This window comes from Pelophylax lessonae, assembly GCF_965119305.1.
Source record: "Pelophylax lessonae genome assembly, chromosome: 1".
Classification (NCBI taxonomy): Eukaryota; Metazoa; Chordata; class Amphibia; order Anura; family Ranidae; genus Pelophylax; species Pelophylax lessonae.
Genome location: NC_138768.1, coordinates 266102319 through 266123485, shown reverse-complemented (window position 1 = coordinate 266123485; position 21167 = coordinate 266102319). Strand labels below are relative to the sequence as shown.

The 21167-nt window shown below is 41.0% G+C and overlaps 1 protein-coding gene across 1 annotated transcript in view; it reads right to left on the bottom strand.

The window, feature by feature from the left end:
* Positions 1–6679: 6679 nt before the first annotated feature.
* Positions 6680–21167, bottom strand: part of HIC2 (HIC ZBTB transcriptional repressor 2) — a 64531-nt gene continuing 50043 nt past the window's right edge. The window contains exon 2 of the mRNA XM_082247870.1: positions 6680–8593. Coding sequence (XP_082103996.1) covers positions 6935–8566 — 1632 coding nt within the window. The 5' untranslated portion in view covers positions 8567–8593 and the 3' untranslated portion in view covers positions 6680–6934. The remainder of the gene's footprint in view (positions 8594–21167) is intronic.

Sequence of the window (21167 nt, the reverse complement as noted above, 5' to 3'; positions counted from 1 at the left end):
AAAACATTATTAAGGTGGTCAGGATGTATAACCAACCTGTTTATGTGCCGCTGTCATCCAGAGGGGGTGGTGAAATAAATACATTCAGAACTGCACATACATAGTGAAACAATACAAGCACTGCAAAAAGTCTGCACCATCTTTGATTAGTTATTGAAGACCAGACAAAATTAATGGTATATTATCTATGGGTCATACAAAAGCCCCAATTTATAGAACGTGTAGATTTAGATTAATAAATGGCAGCTACATTTCTTTAAAAAAAAAAAAAAAAAAAAAAAAACATTTGTTTTAATCTTAACCAAGTTAACATACACATATACAAGGGATAAACATTTTACTTAATGTGACCCTATGCTCAATTTGTTAAAGTGGTAGTAAACACTCTCCCTTTATTTTTATCTACAGTTAAGCGAATAAGGCTTACCTGTAGATTAAATTAATATCTCCTAAACGTGCACCGTTTAGAAGATATTCTAGTGAGTGGTAGCCGTTGACGTCACCTACTCATGTGCTATGAAGAAAAGGCATACCCGTGCCATTCATTTAGAGCCCTGTGCCGCAGGAGTGACATCATCGTGGCTCGACCATTCAAGCGGCCGCAGCCTGCGAACCCTGAAGGAAGACTGGGTGAAGATGGAAGCCTCTGCAACAGTGACAGCACTTTGTTTTAAGTTAAGTCTTTCATAATGTAATAATAAACGTCTTTCATAATGTTCATATTTATGCCTTTACCTTGCAGGATGTTTTTTTTTTTTTTAAACGTTTACTACCGCTTTAAATTTTTAGCTGGGGTGGTTAGAAAAAAAAAATGGCTGTAATACTTTTCCTGTAGGAAATACTACCATCAAATCTCCCTCTGGTTATGCAACCCAAAAAAATAGGCATTTGGTCATCTGAATGCCTAGGATTTAGGCCAAGTGACCAGTACTGAAGTAGTCCGTTACTAGATCTTTTCCAAAAGGTAAGGTATTGTAGCCCTTCTATCCCCAGCAAATCAATTAACACGTTATGCATAAATCAATGAGAATAGGTCCACTTTAAGACTGAAGGAGGAACATTTTTAAACGTGGGTTATTTGTTCATAAACAGTAAAGTACGGCTGTCATAAGAGAAACACAGAGGCTACTATTCCTGACCTCCTTCCTTTAAGGAAAAAAAAAAAAAAAGGCCAGGAAAGAAAGACCTCTGGGTCATGCTGACCCCCTGTTTTCAATACTCTCAGTCACTGACCTAGAACAAATAGGAAGAGAAAGACCCTTGTCTCACTTTCCTGATCTGTTCCATGTCAGTGATTCAAAAGTTCTGAAGCTAGTGGATCAGCATACCTACAATTTTAAGAAGGCTATTGCCAATGGCTGCCCCCATATTTCTTTGACAAGTTACTCTAAGACAGCAACATATCACTGTCCCTTGCAGAAATGTAAAACAGAAAATTGAAGCTGTAATAATTTTAAATACCATACATCTGTCATAGAGGAAGTAATTACTTACTTGCCAAGGGTTTTCTGTGTTATTGTGCCTTTAAGACAGTGAAACCACTCTGTACATTGGTCATTTCATCAAATTAATATGTTTAAGCTAATTAGGGTTTCCAGCACCCTAAAAAGGAGATATACGTTTAACCACCACCATGGCAAGAGTTAAATTCTTCATGCGTTTGAAAAGGTTAAATCCTATCTAAGATTTTATAAGTCTCCACATTAAACTTCCATGCACTGCCAATAAACCAGGAACTCCAAACATGAAAGCAATGAGGTCAGTGAAAACCCAAAGAAAATGTGGAATTAATTTTGACTGGTCTGTTGCTGAGGTCTGAAACTGTAAAGAGTTATGTAAACAATGAGATAAATATAAATAGTCCTTTTTTTATTTTTTTATTTTTTATTTTTTTCCTTTTTTTTCTGAGCCCAGTTGGTTTCTTCAAAATGTGCTTTGGTTTAAAAAATAGTTTATGGATTTGGGTAGAAGCTATTTTTTTTCCTTTTCGTCTTTTTTTTTTTCAGTTTTATAATACATCCTTGTTTATGGTTTACAAGTCTTAAAAATTGTTTTCCTGTTATTCCGAGAAAAAAAAAAATTTCAGGAACTTATTGTATTTTTCCCCACTGCCTACCATTTTACAATATGAAGTGTGTTTCATACACAGAATATAGCCCCTATCCCTCCCATCCCTCCACCCAGGTCCCACAATTCTTAAAATTTGCTTTAATATGAAACTAGTGTTTAGCTTTTCTCATAAAATACAGAAAATGTTAGATACAATACTATGTCATAGAAATGTGGCTGAAAGTTTGGTGCCTGGAGGTAGCCAGTCCCTGAAGTTTGAGAAGTATTGTCATTATTAATGTTGTCACAGTTTGGAAATGTATTTCCATGAATTCATTCTCTAGAACACGAACCTACACAGCTAACAAAAAAAACAAAAAAAAAAGTACAATGCTCAACTATACACAGACTTTGTGTCGATATTAAGTGCTGAGAAAAAAAAAATATACATAAAAAAAAAAAAAGCTTGTCAAAAGCATTTTCTGGGAGTCCAGATTTAATTTTCCATGGGATGGGTGAAGGTGCAGTTTAATTTATTGTTAGGGTATAAATGATCATGAATTTTTTTAATGGTATAAGCAATGGTGAGAGTGCCCATTTTTGGTTTAAAAATAAAGTCTAAGGGCTCCCCCATGCATTGCGGACAGAAATACGTTTTCTAGTTAACTAATTTAATCTAGAAAGCTGAAAGGACTGCATTTTACCACTGTTTAGAAGCAATTGGTTTTCTGCAGAGTCAGTAAAAAAAAAAACATTAAGTGAAAAATCTCAGAAACTTTGGAGGGCATACTGATTAAGTTGTCAAAAGTGGTTTTATTTCTTGGAAGGAATGGAGAATCCAGACTTAACCCATTCACTGCTCGAATTTTGGCCAATTTCTGCTGGATCGGTCGAAATTCAGGCAATGAATGGCCCTGCCGGCACCACTCCATTTGGCAAAAGTTGATTGTTCAATTGACTTTTATCAAAGGAGCCTGTTGGAAAACTTGTCGGCCAAACAGCGCCTGTATCCAATCACATGCAGGTACTGTTTGAAATACGACATCCTGGCAGGAGGAAATATGTCTATCGGTGCAGTTTTGTTCAGCCAGTTTATGGCTAGCTTTGGACTTTAACTGCTGTGGGGAAAAAAAAAAAAAAAAAGTTCAGTCCCATAACCATGTTTGAAAATTACATCAGACTTATTTTTGTGCTCTTCTCTCAATGTTAGTTGATGTTAAAGAATCCCATAAAGCTCTTGTGAAGGTAAATTAAGTCTTATTTTTTTTTTCTTTTGGTGATAATGAAAGAAAAAGCTTGCTTTATCCACAGTTCAGCTGCTACCTGCAGTCCTGGGGCTAATATTTTAACTGCAGTGGTGGTCTTCATATAGGTCCAAAGAGCTCAACTAAAGCAATTCAATAGATGCAGAGCACTGCAACCTGAAAGTGGCTGAACTGTGGGAAGAGCAGAGGTTTCTATGTAAAAAAGAGCTCGGTCTACCTCCCAAGCATTGCAGATAACTTCATGGAGTTGTCCCCTAAGAAAAAACAATCCAACTTACATAATTGCTCAACAGCAGGAAATGCCTTTTTTCCAATGAAACTGCTCCTTCACATCCAGCAGCCTCCAAAACCAGCGCTGTATGCGAATACCAAGGTTAACTCAGTGCTCTGGGCACTCCCCCCATCATTTCACAATGCAATGTGCACACCATAGTAACTTACAGAAAAGTACACTTACTGTAGGATCAGGATGTAGGGAGGGGCATGTCTTCTAGTTGTACAGAAGCAGCTTCAAAAGGAAAAGATAGGAGATATCTACCGTTAGGCCATTATGCACCTGGACCACTTTTTCTTAAAGTGGAACCAATGCACAAAAAAACAAATAAAAATTGCAAACAGGCAGGCTGTTTATTGCAGAAAAGACATGCAAAAATGTACAGGGCCAGTGTGTTAGGTAGGATACATGACTCCCATGCTTGTGCGGAAGAGATGTCATCCCACACTGACCAATCAAGATGGCAAGGAACCTGCCAATGCTTTCTACACTGGGGGCTATTTATGATGCACATATTTTCTTTAGAACTTTATTAGTTGCCCATTGAATTAAATTAAGAGTGCAGCTTTCAGCAGACTGCTCAGACTTGCCATCTCAATTGAACTGATTATATATATCAATATAGGTTGCTAAGAGATATAGCCATATGTTAATAAACATGCCCTTGTGAGAAAATTTGTCAAATTAAATATCAGCAGGCCCCAGAAGATATTTCATCTTTGGCCCTGAAGCGTCTGTATTTATTTCCCACATACTGAATTACACAAATGTAAACTACTGAATTGGATTGTAACCAGAATATGAGTCAACCAAGAGCAGTTATCAACAGTGTGGAATGCAAATCATCTACTTTTAACTAAAAGAGACAATGCATGGATAGGACACTAGATCTATTACAAGCATAGCAAATTCCATGATTAATTAGGTTACACAGATGTACAATGTCACTGCGTAGATCCAGGAATTGCAGTGCTCAATGGGGTAGACCAATAATATAAATTATTGATAGTTTAAAGAAAACACATGCAATAAACATGCCCATTCTATAGTCAAAATGTTTGCAATCTGCTGAGATCTGCTCAATTCCATCATATGCAAATGAGCTATTTTCCTGGCAAGCTGAATAGTTGGCATACAAGTCCCTGCCACTATCTGCAGAGGAAAAACAATCCTTCAAATTCCACCATCCATGCATCTCTAGGAAGTGTGGTGATTACCATCTTTAGGGAAGAAAGGGATGCCAGCTTGTATCTATTTTTTTTTTTTTATCATATAGACCTGCCTGCACGGTTGTTCAGAAGAGGATGGGGCTTTAAATACCACAAAAAACGTATCATTTTGATTACACATGGGGAAAAGTCAACTATATTTTCAAGACTCAGTTTGTTACTTTGTCTATTCTTACATTCATTTTAGGTCATAGGACTGAACTTTTATAAAAAAAAAAATAAAATAAAAATAATAATTTGCAGCTCAACCTGACTTTTCTTTAGTTTCATAGTTTTGGTCTTAAATAAAAAAAAATGTAAACTTGATTTTTCCAAAGTGGCCATGGTTTGAAAGGGTACACCAGTTTTTGGTAAGTTCTGGATTCTGATGCATTTCTAAACAGCGGCTGGCCATAAATTGCAAAGGTATTAGGAGACTATGTAACACTTTGGGAGTCACAGCTGTGGAAATATCACAAACCTCTGCAGCAAGAGGTGGCTTCTATCTAGGGAAAGGGTTTGGTAATTATTTTGGTTTATTTCAGATTGGATCTCTTTGGGTTCTGTTCATTTTTGGATCTTTTTCATAGCCGTAACATGTAGAGTATGGCAAATTCCTGACAGTCTTATGTTTTGAATGCTTTCCATTTAATTTAAATGTTCTAACTTTATACATTTACTTACATGAAAAAAAAAAAAACTATGCAAAAGCTTCTTAGTAAAAGCATCTCACTTGTCAAGAGTTCAAGAGGTAGCAAAAGTGACCAGTCCATCGCATCCTTCCACCTTACACATTTACATACACAGCCACAATAGGCTGACACGCACACTGACACACACTCACATATACACACAGGAGTACCTAATTGGTGACAAGTCACCATAAACAGCAACTTGGTGAGAACTTTCTTTCCCAACAGATAGGCTACAACTGGAAGCCAGTCTGGCAGTAAAGAGAATAGTTTCCAATATTTTGGAGGTGTGTGGGGTGGAGAAAATAAAAACCTCCTACGGTTTAACACTTTTTGGATCAGGTTAACAGGGCACTGTAGCAAAGTACTAGGTGCCCTCTGCAGGACAGAAGGAGTTACGATGTGTCTGTTCCTGAGCTCATCTTTACATGAGAAGCTCAATAACATGTAAAAAGTGAGTAGTGAAAAGAAAGAAACCTAACCCACCACCCCAAAATAACCCTAAACTTCCAGTTCAAAAATTCACAGATTCAAAATGTAAATTAGACAGTCTCCCACAGCCCAGCACTGAGACAAGTACCTATTACAGACAGGAAAACAACAGAGGGAGGCAAAACAAAGAACCTCCCTCCCACTGGCTCACATGGGTGCAACTGTTGGGCAATGTTAGTTTCCAGTCTGTGGAAAAAGGGCCTTCAGAAAGAAGAAAGGTACCAAGAAGGAACATGCAAAGAATTCACAGCCACGGGATACCAAGAGCCCCAGAAAAGTGCCAGCCCTCCTTCAGCCATCTATACATTGGTGTAAGAAAGGGGCAACTTGGCAGGAACCTATCCAGATGCCCACAGTGGTAACCAGGAGAGGGAGTTGTGAGGTTTCCTTGGTTTTCATTCATGGATATAAGTAGGAGGCCAGCACCTCTTAAGGCTGGACAGAAGTAGGCAGGGCCAAGATGTAGAAAGGTGTGATCATCACAGGGTGTGTAATAACATGCCTTCAGTAAAACTTCACCAAAATGCACTCTACACCAAAAGACCTAACTTCAATGGTTTCCTTGCTGCTAGAACAGTAGGATGGCAATGCTCACAATATAAATTTGGTGAATCTGCAAGCATCACAATGGCCATTCCTTGGCAAGAGTGTTTGAAGTCTTTTATGTAGGTGCCGATGATGTAGAGGGGCAAAAAAGAGTGCTTGGGATGTAATCTCTTTGTTGTGTAAACTGAAGATTATGTCAACTGGCTTCCACTGTGCCACATGTTGAAATGTTATTATTCATTACACGTTAAAGCTCAGGTGAGGCAATGCACCCCCTTTCTTCCATCTCTGATACAACTGGAAAACAGGTACCCATAAAGCAGCAAGTCATCAGGAAGGTAAATTGGTTTGTGTGTGTTTGTGTGCACAAGAGAAGCACATTCTTAGGATGTCATAAGAGTCTTTGGTTTAACATGGGGAGGTGTGCATACGCAAGTGACTGATCAGATTGCGCTGCTGGGTGAATTTTCCCCCGCAGAGCTGACATTCATAGGGCTTTTCCCCTGAGTGGACGCGCATGTGCTCGGTCAGTCGATATTGCCTTGTAAAGCGCATCCCACACTCGTCACAAGCAAAAGGTTTGAGACCCAGATGACTCCTCATATGGCGGGTCATGGTTCCTCTCTGTGTGAACATTTTGCCACAGATGTTACAGGGGAAAGGACGGGTCAGCCAGTGCGTTTTCTCGTGCTGTCGAAGGGTGGCTGGATCTTTGTAACTTCTCTCACACACTGAGCACTTGAATGGCCGTGATTCATTTGGAAAGGTAGTGTTGGGAGTGGACAGGTCCTCTGCTTCCTCTTTGCAGTAGGAATCTTCCTCTTTGATATATAGCTCCTCTTCAGTGTGCGTTTCCACATGGGCATTCAGTTGCTCTGAATTAGGAAACCCCTTTCCACAGGGGATACAGACATACAAGTTATCTCCAAATGGCACAGTCTCAAATCCATCTTGTCGGTAAACATAGTTGGCACTAGGATGTTCAGTCTCGTTCTCGCTATGCCCACTCTCCTCACTGTTCTCTTTGCCATTTTCTACTTCCTCTTTACACTGGAAACTCTTTTCTGAAGCATAGCCCCCACCAGATATTCTCTCTTTTGACTTAGGCCCAACAATAACTCCATTGGGCATGGGTTCTCCTCGTTCCTCTGGAGACAATTCTCCTTCTTTCCTGTCCCACTCCTTTTTACGGGGACAGTGGCGAAGGATTTTCTTTGGCCCGGATTCAGAGTGGTTTTCCTCCACTTCCATTGGTTCACTGTCTCTTTTTTGGAGGGCGGATTCTTCGTATGAGGCACTGTTGGCTACAGATGCTGAGGCAGATTGGGGAGAACCTGCACAACTATCTGCTTGTACATTCTCTTCTTGTGCAGGTAGGGACGGGCTTTTCTTGGAAAGGTCAAGGCCTAGCTCATGGTCACTCCCATTAGTGCTGTTATGAAGGCTGTTGTTGCTCCCTGTACCTCGATTTAAAGGGTGGCTATTTTCCTGGTTAGAATTGTTGATAAACACATCTTCATCTTGCCCTGCAGTACTGGACAGCTCATTTGAGTTGGAGCCCTTGTTTTCATCAGATGAGCCGGAGAATCGCATGTGAGCAAGTTGGGGAGTGGAGAGCCTGTGACTCCTTCCAACTCGGCCTATGCTGGGCACTCCAAGCTTTCCAACAAATGGCTTCCCAGCACGCTTGAGCTTCTTCCTGCAAAGAGTTGCTAAGTCGTGGAGTTGGAGGTAGCTTGCTGCAGTGAGAAGAGCATTGAAGTTCTGCTCTCCTGGCTGGTCAGATGTTAAGAGTTTACCAGTGTAGATAAAATCCAAAATCTGCCGGAAAACTGCCGGATTGACCATGTCAGTATCTAGATTGATCAGGTTATCATGGAGAACAAGAGACTTAAAGTACATGCTGCTGGCGGCAAGGATATTCTTGTGAGCTCGGAACAGGGCATTTTCCACCACAATGATGACATCACACAGGAAACCTTTGGCTCGTTGCTGATTCAGCTGAAGCAGCAGTTGTTTGGCATGGTTTGGCAGATCCATTTCCCCTTTTCATTCAGTATGCTCTGCCTAAAAAATATAAATACATTGATTAAAAAGAGGTTTCATTTTAAATGGTCTATATTTAAAAAGATATTAGAGAAAGATTCCACAACACAATATTCATATCTAAACTGGCCACAAAGCACACCCCTAAAAATGACTACTCTCTGAAAACACACACACACAAATATAAAGTCTAAAAATAAATAGGTGTACGGCCACTTATCTGTCTGGGATAGCTGTCATTATTGAGTAAAGGCACAGATGCAAAAGTGTCACTAGACCCACATCATAAAATACTATCAACAAATGCTGTATTACATGCTTTTCATACTCACTCACTAGGAGAATGAATTTCTGTATTCTGCAAAAATCCTTTTTGATCCTGATGTTCTCAATAACTAGGGATTTTGAGCATGTGCAGAATTGCCACTACAGCTGCAGTTTCCCGTGAGTTTCTATGCGGAGCATTTCCTCCCTATCACATCTAAGCAGCCCATGTGACTACAGAGTCACACATGTGGGCGAATATACAATGGTAAATGATAGGCCTCTGCCTCCCTCCCCCTACATTGCCACTAAACATAATGGGGGAGGGATTTTATATGTAGATTAATGAAGGCTTCACCTCCCTCCTATTCAGACACAGGCTGGAGGGTTGTGACACAGCTTGTGACTGGCAGAAATCCACCCCCACCATGTTATTTCCACAAAATAATAGAGATTTGATGTCAAATATATACTTGTATGCCAATTTAAAACAGTTTATTGATAATTATTCTGTATTTCAAAGGCTTTTTTTTATTCTATTTTGAAGATTTGACCAGCCTCAGAGGACTAAAAGCTCCCCGTTTGTTTCCCTGCAGACAAGCTTTACCAGAACAGAGATAAAGTGGGACATATTTCAATGAGCATACTGTATGTTTAACTGACAAAGGTTAGATTTCCCTTCACTTTGTTGAGATTTTCACTCAATTCCCATCTTTTCTCTGCGACAGGAAGAAGAGAAATCTTCCAGATAGAAACACAGACCACTAAAAAAGAAAAAAAAGAAAAACCCAACTCCTGATACAGAAATATTTGCAGCGCTCTATCACCTCAAAATACTCAATCTACCTTACCCTTTAACCAAATATTATATAATAATATCCAACAGTGCATACCTCAAAATACTGTCTAAAATAAATTTAAGGGATCTGCACTTCAGAATCCACTTAAAGTGCACGCCACATTTAACACGATCATCCTCCTCGAATTATACAAGCAAAAACTCATCTTTATGTGTATCTACTCTGGTAATTACTTTTATTACAGGTTCCACTTCTTCTCTTTACTTCCCTCTTTCTACAACAGAAAGGTGTTAGTGTTCCAACAATCCACAACTTCTTTTAGCATTCGAGCATTATAAAGCTATGAGCACCTATGAAATATGCGTAACAGTTTTTATGTTCGTATTTGCATTTTAAATAAGTGGATCACACTATTTTGGTTTTAATTTGCATCTTTCATTGGACAATATTATAGAAGACCTTATCCAAATCAACAAGAGACATAAAAGAAAGCTGTGGATAGTTTGGAATACTACCACCTTTCCTAAAAATTTGTTTAGATTAGAAGCCAGTGCCAATGCTCCTAAAAAATACAGCTGGAGCCCAACTTTTGAACTTCTCTTTAGTTTTTCTCAATCATGCTTGCTTCTTGCTCCTGAATAACATAATAGTTTGTTCTTCCATGGTTAAAGGTAATGCAATAACTTAAAAAGATGTTCACTTGAACTTTACCTTTAACCACTTGCCTACTGGGCACTTTTACCCCTTCCTGACCAGGCCAATTTTCAACTTTCAGCGCGATCGCACTTTGAAAGACAATTACACGGTCATGTAACACTGTACCCATACTACATTTTTATTATTTTTTTTTCCACACAAATAGAGCTTTCTTTTGGTGGTATTTAATAAACACTGGGTTTTTTAGTTTTTTGCTAAATAAACGAATAATGACCGAAAATTTTGGGGAAAAAAAACAAAACGTTTTCATCGTTAGTTATAAAATTTAGCAAACTGGTAATTTTTCTTCTTCACTGATGTGTACCGATAGAGGCTGCACTGACGGTCACTGATGAGGTGGCACTGATGGGCACCATTGGGACTGCACTGATAATCAGTGTCCTGAATATCAGTGTACATGTCCCTTTTACAGAAGCCAGTTATCAGCTCTCTTCTCCTCATGCTGCCAGCATGAGAAAAAGAGTGCCTATTTACATCTGTGATCACCTGTGATTGAAGACCGCTGACCACTTGGTAAAGATCCACTAATTAAGTCTTTACCTCAATCTGATCACAGAGCAGCCACCTGCACCCTGCAGCGGGCGTGCATGATCATTGGAGGCTGTCATACGATGGCCTCCCAGAACTAGCCGACTATGCTGTCATTCAGCTATAGCACGGTTGGCAAATGGTTAAAGTCCAGCCAAACATTTTTATTTCGTTTTAGGTAATGTGGTAAGGTTGAAATTGGAACACCTGTTCATATTTTATTTATTGTCTTAGGCAATATTCCATCTCAACCCCTGCTCTGGTGAAAATAATTTTGTCTAGAGGAGGCACAATAATTGCAAGTAATCACAAACTATAGGTTTGTCACCTTACTTGCTGGACTGAAGTTGGTTGTGAGACACATGTACTCATTTATTATTTGGTGAAGAAAAGTCATAATCTTAAAGCCTTGAACCACGATGAGAATATTAAATGAATAATCATAGGTTTTTTTTTGCATGCTTTTAAGCATATCGAAAATGAAGAGGTTACTAAAATTCTTGTACAACAGAATACAACCTCCGAAGTTATGTACAGGCGGTCCCCGGGTTACGAACACAATAGGGAATGTAGGTTTATTCTTAAGTCGAATTTGTTTGTAAGTTGAAACTGTGCATTTTTAAGTGCAACTTCAGCCTGTGAAGGGATGTGGGATGTTTCGGGTGCTTCTGGGTGTGCAGTCATGTTACCTGGGGCTCTTTTGGCCATGCAATACATACACTACTGCAGTGTGTAATGTGTCTGGTGGTGCAAGATGGCTGCTCAGTGGTAACTGTGACCAGCGTGGAGCACAAGTGACCACTGATCCGTTCGTATGTACGAGGCGTTCGTGTGTGGTCTTGCTCTTCAGATTTTTTTCGAACGAATACTGTACTGATTAACCGCTTGCCGACCGCCGCACGACTATATACTGCGGCGGTCAGCCCCTCACAGGCAGAGTGACGTATCGGTACGTCACTAGCCTGGGAGGGTCTGGGGAGCGAGCGCGTGCCACCGGCGGCGCGCTCCCGCGCGGTCACGGACCCCCCCCCCGCGCGTGTGACCGGCGGACCCGATGTCCGCCGGCCACTCTGCGATCGGCGGGGGAGAGGGAGAAAGTCAGGCAGCTTGTGTAAACAAGCTGCCTGTCATTCTCCTCGGGGTAAAGACACTGATCACACGGATCATGTAGATCCGTTGATCAGTGTCCTTACAGCTCAAGCCACAGCCAATCACAGTAGAAAGCACGCCCCTAGGGACATACACAGCCCCTCCCTCCCAAATAAAGTTAACCCCTTCACTACCAGTGTATTTTTACAGTAACAGTGCATATGTATAGCACTGATTACTGTAGAAATGTCACTGGTAACCCCAAAAGTGTCAAAAATGTCAGTCAAGGGTCCGATCTGTCCGCCCCAATGTCGCAGTACCGCAAAAAAAAAAAAAAAAAAAAAAAAAAAAAAAAAATCGCAGATCGCCGCCATTACGCGTTAAAAAAAAAAACAAAAATGACAAAAATCTTTCCCTTTGTTGGTAAACGCGATAACTTTTGCGCAAACCAATCAAAATACGCTTTTTGCGATTTTTTTTACCAAACATAGGTAGCATAAAACAAATTGGCCGAAAATGTTAAAAAAATTTTGATTTTTACATTTTTTTTTGGGGGGAATTTCATATAAAAAAATTTGAAAAATATTGCTATTTTTGCAAAATTGACGCTCTTTTTTTTGTTTATAGCGCATGATCAAAAAAAAAAAAAAAAAAAAAAAAAAAAAAAAAAAAAAAATCGCACAGGTGATCAAATACCACCAAAAGAAAGCTCTGTTTGTGGGAAAAAAAGGACGCCAAATTTGTTTAGGTACAGTGTCGCACGACCGCGCAATTGTCCGTTAAAGTCACGCAGTGCCGAATCGCAAAATACCCCCTGGTCGTTTAGCAGCCAAATCCTCCAGGGCTTAAGTGGTTAAAACAAAAACCATACATTCCGGTATCCTACGAGAAACATTTTCATGTTTGTCCCTCTGGATAATTTTGCATACTGTTTTACTGTTGTGAGCAGCTCTCGAAAACAGTATTAATCAAACTATTGTACGATCGCAATAAAGCAGTATTTTTCATCAGATTTTCTGATTGTGTGTACTAGGCTTTAGGCTCAGTTATACCTTTGTACTGCACTCCACGCTCCTCGCCAACACACAAGCGTTATTTGTGCACCAAAACATAGCCTTAAAAATTTGATAAGTATAGGCAAAGTATCTTACAAACAAGGTGGCAAATTTCGTGGCACGGGATAGACTGCCATACACACCAACGTCCTAAGTGTAAATGTAATTATCTAAAGTCAATTTTGACCACAGCATTTTCAGCTCTTAAAGAAAAAAAAACACAAACATAAAAAACACACACACACAATCATAATATTGTAACTGCTTTTTAATCATGCTTCCTGCCTGCTTGCAATGCGTTTTGGTCTTTTTAAATAGCTTGACTCGTTGCCTTATGCTACAATGTGTTCTACATTATTACCAGCAATACCAGAAATGGAGGGGGAAAAAAAACCCACCCTTCTTCGTGCTACAAAACCAAAAAGACAAGGCACACAAGTCAGGAATGCATGAATGCTGCTCAAGCTACAGCAGAGTCAAGCAAAGTTCAGCTGACAAGGTTCTCAGTCAATTTAAACCATATGCAAGGCTTGCCTGCGGGGCCCAGCAAGATGGAGGAGTGGAGAGAGAAGTAGGAAGGGATAGAGAGAGAAAATGTATATATTACAGCCATGGCCAAAAGTAAAAAAAAAAAAAAAAAAAAAAAGACAAAATATTAAATTTATCCAAAGTCTGCTGCCTCAGTTTTTTTTATGGCAATTTGTATATACTCCAGAATGTTATTAGAGTGATCAGATGAATTGCAATTAATTGCAAAGTCCCTCTTTGCCATGAAAATTTACTTAATCCCATAAACCTTTCCCCTGCATTTGTGAAGAAGGCTTCCGGGCACCAAAGAAAGTCCAGCAAGCGCCAGGACTGTCTCCTACTGTTGATTCAGCTGAGGGACCGGGGCACCCCAGTGCAGAGCTTGCTCAGGAATGGCAGGAGGAAGGTGTGAGTGCATTTGCACGCACAGTGAGGTGAAGACTTCTGGAGGATGGCCTGGTATCAAAAAGGGCAGCAAAGAAGCCACTTCTCTCCAGGAAAAACATCAGGGACAGACTGATATTCTGCAAAAGGTACAGGAATTGGATGGCTGTGGACTGGGGTAAAGTAATTTTCTCTGATGAATCCCCTTTCCAATTATTTGGGGCACCCGGAAAAAAAAACCTTGTCCAGAGAAGAAAAAAGTAGAGCGCTACGATCAGTCCTGTGTTATGCCAACGGTAAAGCATACTGAAACCATTCATGTGTGGGGTTGCTTCTCAGCCAAGGGAGTGGGCTCACTCACAACTTTGCCTAAGAACACAGCCATTAATAAAGAATGGTACAAAAACATCCTCCGAGAGCAACTTCCCCCCACCATCCAAGAACAGTTTGGTGATGACCAATGCCTTTTCCAGCATGATAGAGCACCTTGCAATAAAGCAAAAGTGATAGTGGCTTGGGGAACAAAACATCGAAATTTTGCGTCTATGGCCAGGAAACTCCTCAGACCTTAATCCCAATGAGAACTTGTGGTCAACCATATGAGGCAGGTGAAAAAAGGAAAACCTCCACAAATTCTGACACTCCAAGCATGGATTATGCAAGAATGGGCTGCCATCAGTCAGGATGTGGCCAAGAGGTTGATTGACAGCTTGCCAGTGTGAATTGCAGAAGTCTTGAAAAAGAAGGGTCAACACTGCAAATATTGACTCTTTGCATAAACTTAATGCAGTTGTCAATAAATTACGCACACTTATGAAATGCTTGTAATTATATTTCCGTATACTGTAACATCCGACAAAAAGATCTAAAAAAACTGAAGCAGCAGAGTTTGTGAAAATATTTCTGTAATTCTCAAAACGTTTGGCCACGGCTGTAAGGCTGCATTCACACTTGAGCGTAGCGTTTTACCGCGATTTTCAGGCGTTTTTCATTGACATCTATCAAAAACGCTGGTAATCAGCCCAAAAAGAAGCTCATGTACTTTTTTCAGCTACAGGCGTTTTGCAAAACGCTCAGATGTGAACAGGGGCCATTTAAATGAATGGGGTTTTACTTGTTGGGCGTTTTGGAACATTTTTTTTGAGCGTTTTTGGAGCTGAAAAACACTCAAAAACGCCCAGGTGTGAATGGAGAATAAATGTAGGAGAAGGAAAGGAGAAGCAAACCAGGACACAGAAATAGATTACAGTGCAAAGAATAAAAAAGTCACCTTCTTTCAGGTGATGTTAAAACAGCTGGCCAATGGCATTTTATATGGTCAGAACATTGTAATGACTATTAGGGGTCATGTACACTACCGCTTCTAAACTTGAGTTTAAGAGCTTTTGGCTTTTTTTTTTAACCAAAGCTCCTAAACGCAATTCCATAAAAGCCCCTGTCCATCCACACCAAGGCTTTTACAAGAGTTTAGAAGCTGCTGCAGTTAGGGGAGTTTCAACCTCCCTTTCCTGAATGAGAAAGAACTGTGTTCAGGATAGGATCGGCAACATCATGGTAAAATGGTGGCCCTATTTTACCCCGTTTTCCCATGGCTGGCGATCAACCTAGTCTTTTTGTACATGAGCCCTAAAGAGGGCAGAAAATCCGGAAAAGATACAGATCAAAATCCAATACAGCTGAAAGAGTATTAAATTGTATCTAAATGAAAAAACAAAAAATGTAATATATTGCAGCTTACAAGTCCTTAGATATGGTGGCTGCTGTAGTTTTATTTTGTAAGGCTATATATACTGTATATTCTGCAAGTACAGAAAATTGCCTACTGATCCTCATAGAAACCCAGTGTCCTTGAAACCTTCTGTGGACTGAACTAAAATCTCAAACAATTATTGGCTCTCTCAGTTATGTTCTGTGAACTACAAGGCAATGTCCCCTATGGAATGGAGTGGAGTAGTGGGATAGTGGGAGAGCATTGTCACTATGGGACATAAAAGTGATCCTGGCAGGATCACCAGGTAAAAAAAAAAAAAAAAAACTGAAATGTTTTTTTACTGAAGCCACAACATCTAAGGACTGCTGTACAAACGCTGTTCCAAAAGAAGAACCCCCTTTTCTGCGGCAGGTATGCAAGGGAGTTTGCAATCAATTGTGGCCAGCAGCCTGTACAAATTTAGTGAGACACAGTGGCTGTTCGTTCACATGTAACTACACATCAAAGCAGTTACATGCTATTAGGGACAGATCAACATCCCAAAACATAGACACTTTGCAGCCCATGCATTTGAATAGGTTAACAAAAAAAAAACCCACACAGCATACTACAATTCACAGTGTTCACATCTGTACAATGTGGTGCTCTATAGCACAGGGGCATCTTAAAATTACTTATACTATATTTCCCTGGGGTGCCGTTCTAAATAAATAGCAGGAATGCCGCAATGAGATTACCTGTGCATAAGTGATATTAAGGGTTAAAAAAAAAAAAAAAAACACACACAAAAAAACAAACAAGTTATACTTGCCAGCTCTGTGCAATGGTTTTGCACAGAGCAACCCCGATTTCTCCTCATCTCAGGTCCCCCACCAGTGCTCCTGGCTCCCCCTCTTCTCAGAGTGCCCCGAAGTGTTTTTCCGAGTGCAAGCGGCTTTGGGGGCACTCCTCCTCTGCTCCCACTGCTGTGTCGCAGCCAATGAGGCAGAGACTTGGGAGAGCAGCCAAATCGTGCACAGTGCTGGATCGGATAATTAGGGGGCTGTGAAACTCAGTAAGGTAAAAAACCTTCAACCCTTACAACCACTTTATTCTGCTTTGCGGTAATGGTGTGAATGTGACCTAAAAGAATCCATTCTGCATTGCGGTAATGGTTTGAATGTGACCTAAAGGAATCCTGGTGATCCTGTCATTAGGGCTTGCTTCAGACACTTCCGGTTTTAGGGTGACAACTGTCCCCCAATTGTGTTCTTGCAAGGTCATACTAGCAACAGGTGGAGAATACAAGCAGCAGTGACAACATACATTGTTCACCGTTTTCACTATCAGGATGATAGTCCAGAGCAATGATGTGGGATACAAAAAAAACATCAGTTGATTATGATAGAAGTTGCTTTAGCAAATTAAATGTCATACAGTTAGGCCCCTTTCACACTGTAGAGTCCGTCGGCGGACTCAGTTTATCTCAGCGGGGGATTGATCCACCGATCCCCCGCTGAGCAGGTGGATGGCAGATCTGTCTCTGCCGTGTGCGGAGACAGAGCTGTCAGGTTACGGCTGTTCTCTATGGGGGAAATCGGATGGGAACGGAACGTCTGTCCGTTCTCATCTGATCCGCTGGATGGATGGGAAATAGGGTTTCCATCCATCCATATTTGACGGATCGGATGTCAGCAGACATGTCTCCGCTGACATCCGATGCCCCATAGAGATGCATGGGGCATCCGTTCAGATCCGCCTGAAAAACAGGCGGATCTGAACGGTCCACCTGTGTGAAAGGGGCCTAACAGTTAGATCTACCTTAATATGGTACTGCTTCTATAAGCCACACTGTATAGCCACTAGGTACAAAAGGGTCAGTGTGCTTCCTGGCAGCCACTACTGTACCCAGGGGCTTCCTCTTCCACAGCAAACTGAAAAAGCATAAAAGCTGGGAAAACAAAGAATAACGAAAAAAAAAAAAATAGCACAGCCAAAACCTCTCAGAATCTAATTGGTAGAAGAATAGTGTACATCATCTTTACACACTGTGCAAACAGGGAAGGCCCAAGAAATGGCAAGAGCACAACTCTGCCCAAGTACACGGTCAAACACCTCACTAGCTAATGAGTAGAAAAGTAGTCGGATCCTTCTTAGAAGTCTATGGCAAGAAGCTCCTATTTATGCATTATATTAACTGAATATCAAGCTGCATTTTGTATCTCTCCACTAATGAAGCCCAATAGGCAGTCCTCTGCCATATGCTCCATTGTTACAATATTCCCATTCAGGAACTGACTGCCATTTTACTTGTATGAGGAACAAGCATGCCCTCGCTTCTCCTCAGATTTATCCACACTCCTGTTTTAGGAGGGGTTATGTATCTGAAAGGCAAGAGCTCATTTGTAAATGAAGGAATATAAAAAAAAAAAAAAAAAAAAAAAAAAGTGTTCTGACACCTGATGAGACACAGAAAAAACCCTCCACTACTCATTTTCCTTTTCTCCCCCCTCAGAGGCAGCTGGCACAGGCGGGCACTGAGCAGCAAGGAGACTGGACAAAAGAGACCACACAGACTCTGGAAAATGTGTGCGCAAAAGTGCAGGCTGCCAGGCTCAGCAGGAGGCTGAGGAACGATCCCATAGCAGGACAGAAAGGGGAGGCTTTGAGGTACCACAAGTGCCTTTCTCCCAAAAGCTCAAAAACAACTACGTAGCAATAAGAAATACTTCTAAATACCCACCATTATCTACAGTAATGTTAGATTTAGTGAAAAAACACACTGACACTTATCAGCGAATTTACCCAAAAAATACATCAATGAAAGGGCAAAGATCCAACTGCCATTAAAGAGCTAGTGATTCTTAAATCACAACTCAAGTCAATAAGCACCAGCGAAATACACAAGTATGCCAAAGCATACAAGCATATGAAGCTGTGCCCGCATATACAGTGCATTCATGAAGTAGTCAGACCCCCATTACCTTTTAAATTTGGTTATGTTGCAGCCTAATACTACAGTTGTTTAAATTCTTTTTTTTTTTTCTCTCTCATTAATCTACACTCTGTACCCCATAATGACAAATGTGAAAACAGTATTTTAGAAATGTTTGAAAAACAAAAAACTGAAATATCACAATGGCATCCGGTTTTCAGAGCCTTTGCAACAAGACTTGAAATTTAGCTCAGGTGCCTCCCATTTCTCTTGATTGTTGCATAGAGGTTTCTAAACTTTGAAGTCCACCAGTGATAAATAAAATTGATTGGACATGATTAGGAAAGGCACGAACTCTTCTATAAAAGGCCTCGCATCTGACAATGCATACTGTATCTGAGCAAAAAAGTCATGGAGGTCAAAAGGAACTGCCTGCAGAGCTCAGAGACAGAATTATTGCAAAGCACAGATCTAGGAAAGGCTACAAAAAATGTTCTGCTGCACTGAAGGTTCTCAAAAGCACAGTGGCCTCCATAACTCTTAAATGGAAGAAGTTTGGTACAACCAGGACTCAAGAGCTGGTCATCTGGCCAAAATGAGACAGACATCGGGGGGGTGAAGGGCCTTAGTAAGAGAGGTGACCAAGAACCCGATGGTCACTCTGAGCTCCAGAGTGGAAATGGGACAAAGGATAACCATCACTGCAGCCCTCCACCGATCTGGGCTTGGCTATGGCACGGTGACTAGACGGAAGCCTCTCCTCAGTGCAAAACACATGAAAGCCAGCTTTGAATTTGCAAAAAAGCTCCTGAAGGAGTCAGACTGAGGAACAGGATTCTCTGGTCTGATGAAACCAAGAATGAACTGTTTGGTCTCAAGTCTAAATGTTATGTCTAGCGGAAACCAGGTACCACTCATCACCTGCCCAATACCATCCAAACAGTGAAGCACGGTGGTGGCTGCATCATACTGCGGGGGCGTTTTTCAGCAGCAGGGATTGGGAGACTGGTCAGGGTTATGGGAAATCTGAATGGAGCAAAGTACAGAGATATTCTCAATGAAAACCTGTTCCACAGCGCTCAGGACCTGGGCTGAAGACTGGGCCAAACGTTCACCTTCAAACATGGCAACGACCCTAATCACACAGCCAAGACAATACAGGAGTTGCTTATGGACAACTTTGTGAATGTCCTAGAGTGGCCCAACCAGAGCCCTGACTTGAACCCTATTGATCATCTCTGGAGAGACCTGAAAATGGCTCTCCACCGACAGTCCCCATCCAACCTGACCGAGTTTGCGAGGATTTGCAAAGAAGAATGGCAGAAAATTCCCCCAAACTAGGTGTGAGGTGTGCAAAGCTTGTCGCGTCATGCCCAAAAACACTTGAGGCAGTAATTGGGTGCTTCAACAAGCAAAGACTAAATACTTAAAGCAGACCTTCAGCTTCCCACTGAACTCTTCCCCTCTACATCCTGCAGCTCGCCCAACCCCCTGCCCCATTATGGGTTTTTTTTTTTTTCGTTTACCTACTGTTTTTCTTCCGGCTTAAAAGGCTCAGCCTGCCATCCCAACTTCCGGAATTCACCTTGGAGACTAACATGGTGCCCCCGGTGTCTTCTGGGATGCATGATGTGCAGTTCGGTTTATTAAGGAGGAGAGGGGTGGCGGGCCTAGTGGCGCTTAGACAAAGGAGAGCCAGCAGCTGTCACAGGCAACATGGGGGTGCCAGACCTGTGCAGAGAGAAGGATCCTAGTAGCTCAATGCTGGATCTGCTGGCTATGGGAGTATCCTTTTTGTGCAGTATCAGGTAAGCAGTCTGTTTTGACTTTGTCATTATGGGGTACTGAGTGTAGAGTAATGAGAAAAAAAAATGAATTTAAACAACCTGTAGCATCAGGCTGCAACATAACAAAATGGAAAAAGTAAAGGGGGGGGGTCTAAATACTTTATGAATGCACTGTATTTTACATCAAAGCTTCTGTATACATATTTAAAAGTAACCATTGATACAAATCATTTATACAAATAATGCAGCACAGTTCTGTACAAAGGAATCCAAGGAGGATGATAAAGCAATTCAAGGTGCTGCAGCTTGTTCTCACAGGCATCTTAGCTCAGTCTCCGCATTTTTCCAACATCTGTCATGTTTTGATTGCGTTTTCCCAGTTGGTAGGATTTCGCTCACTCCCTGTGGGGTCATTGGGACAGGGAACATCTCTCCTACAAGGACACAGACTGCAATAAAACAAAGATTCTTACCCTATCCCACTCCACTTTTCAGGACACTTACAGGCTCAGCTTGCTTCATCCACATTCTGCTTGGACTTCAAGCACCTTTTTAAGTGATGCACTTTGTACAGCCCTTAAATTATACACTGATCAGCCATACCATTCTGACCAATGACAGATAAAGTGAAAAAAATTGATTATCTTGCAACGATGGCACCTAAACGTGGGTGGGATATATCAGGCAGCAAGTGAACAGGTTGTCCCTAAAGTTGATGGACATTTAAGTATTTAGTCTTTGCTTGTTAAAGCATGGAAAAAAAAATGAGCAAGCTTAAGGATTTGAGCCAAACTAACGGCTGGGTGACTGGGTCAGAA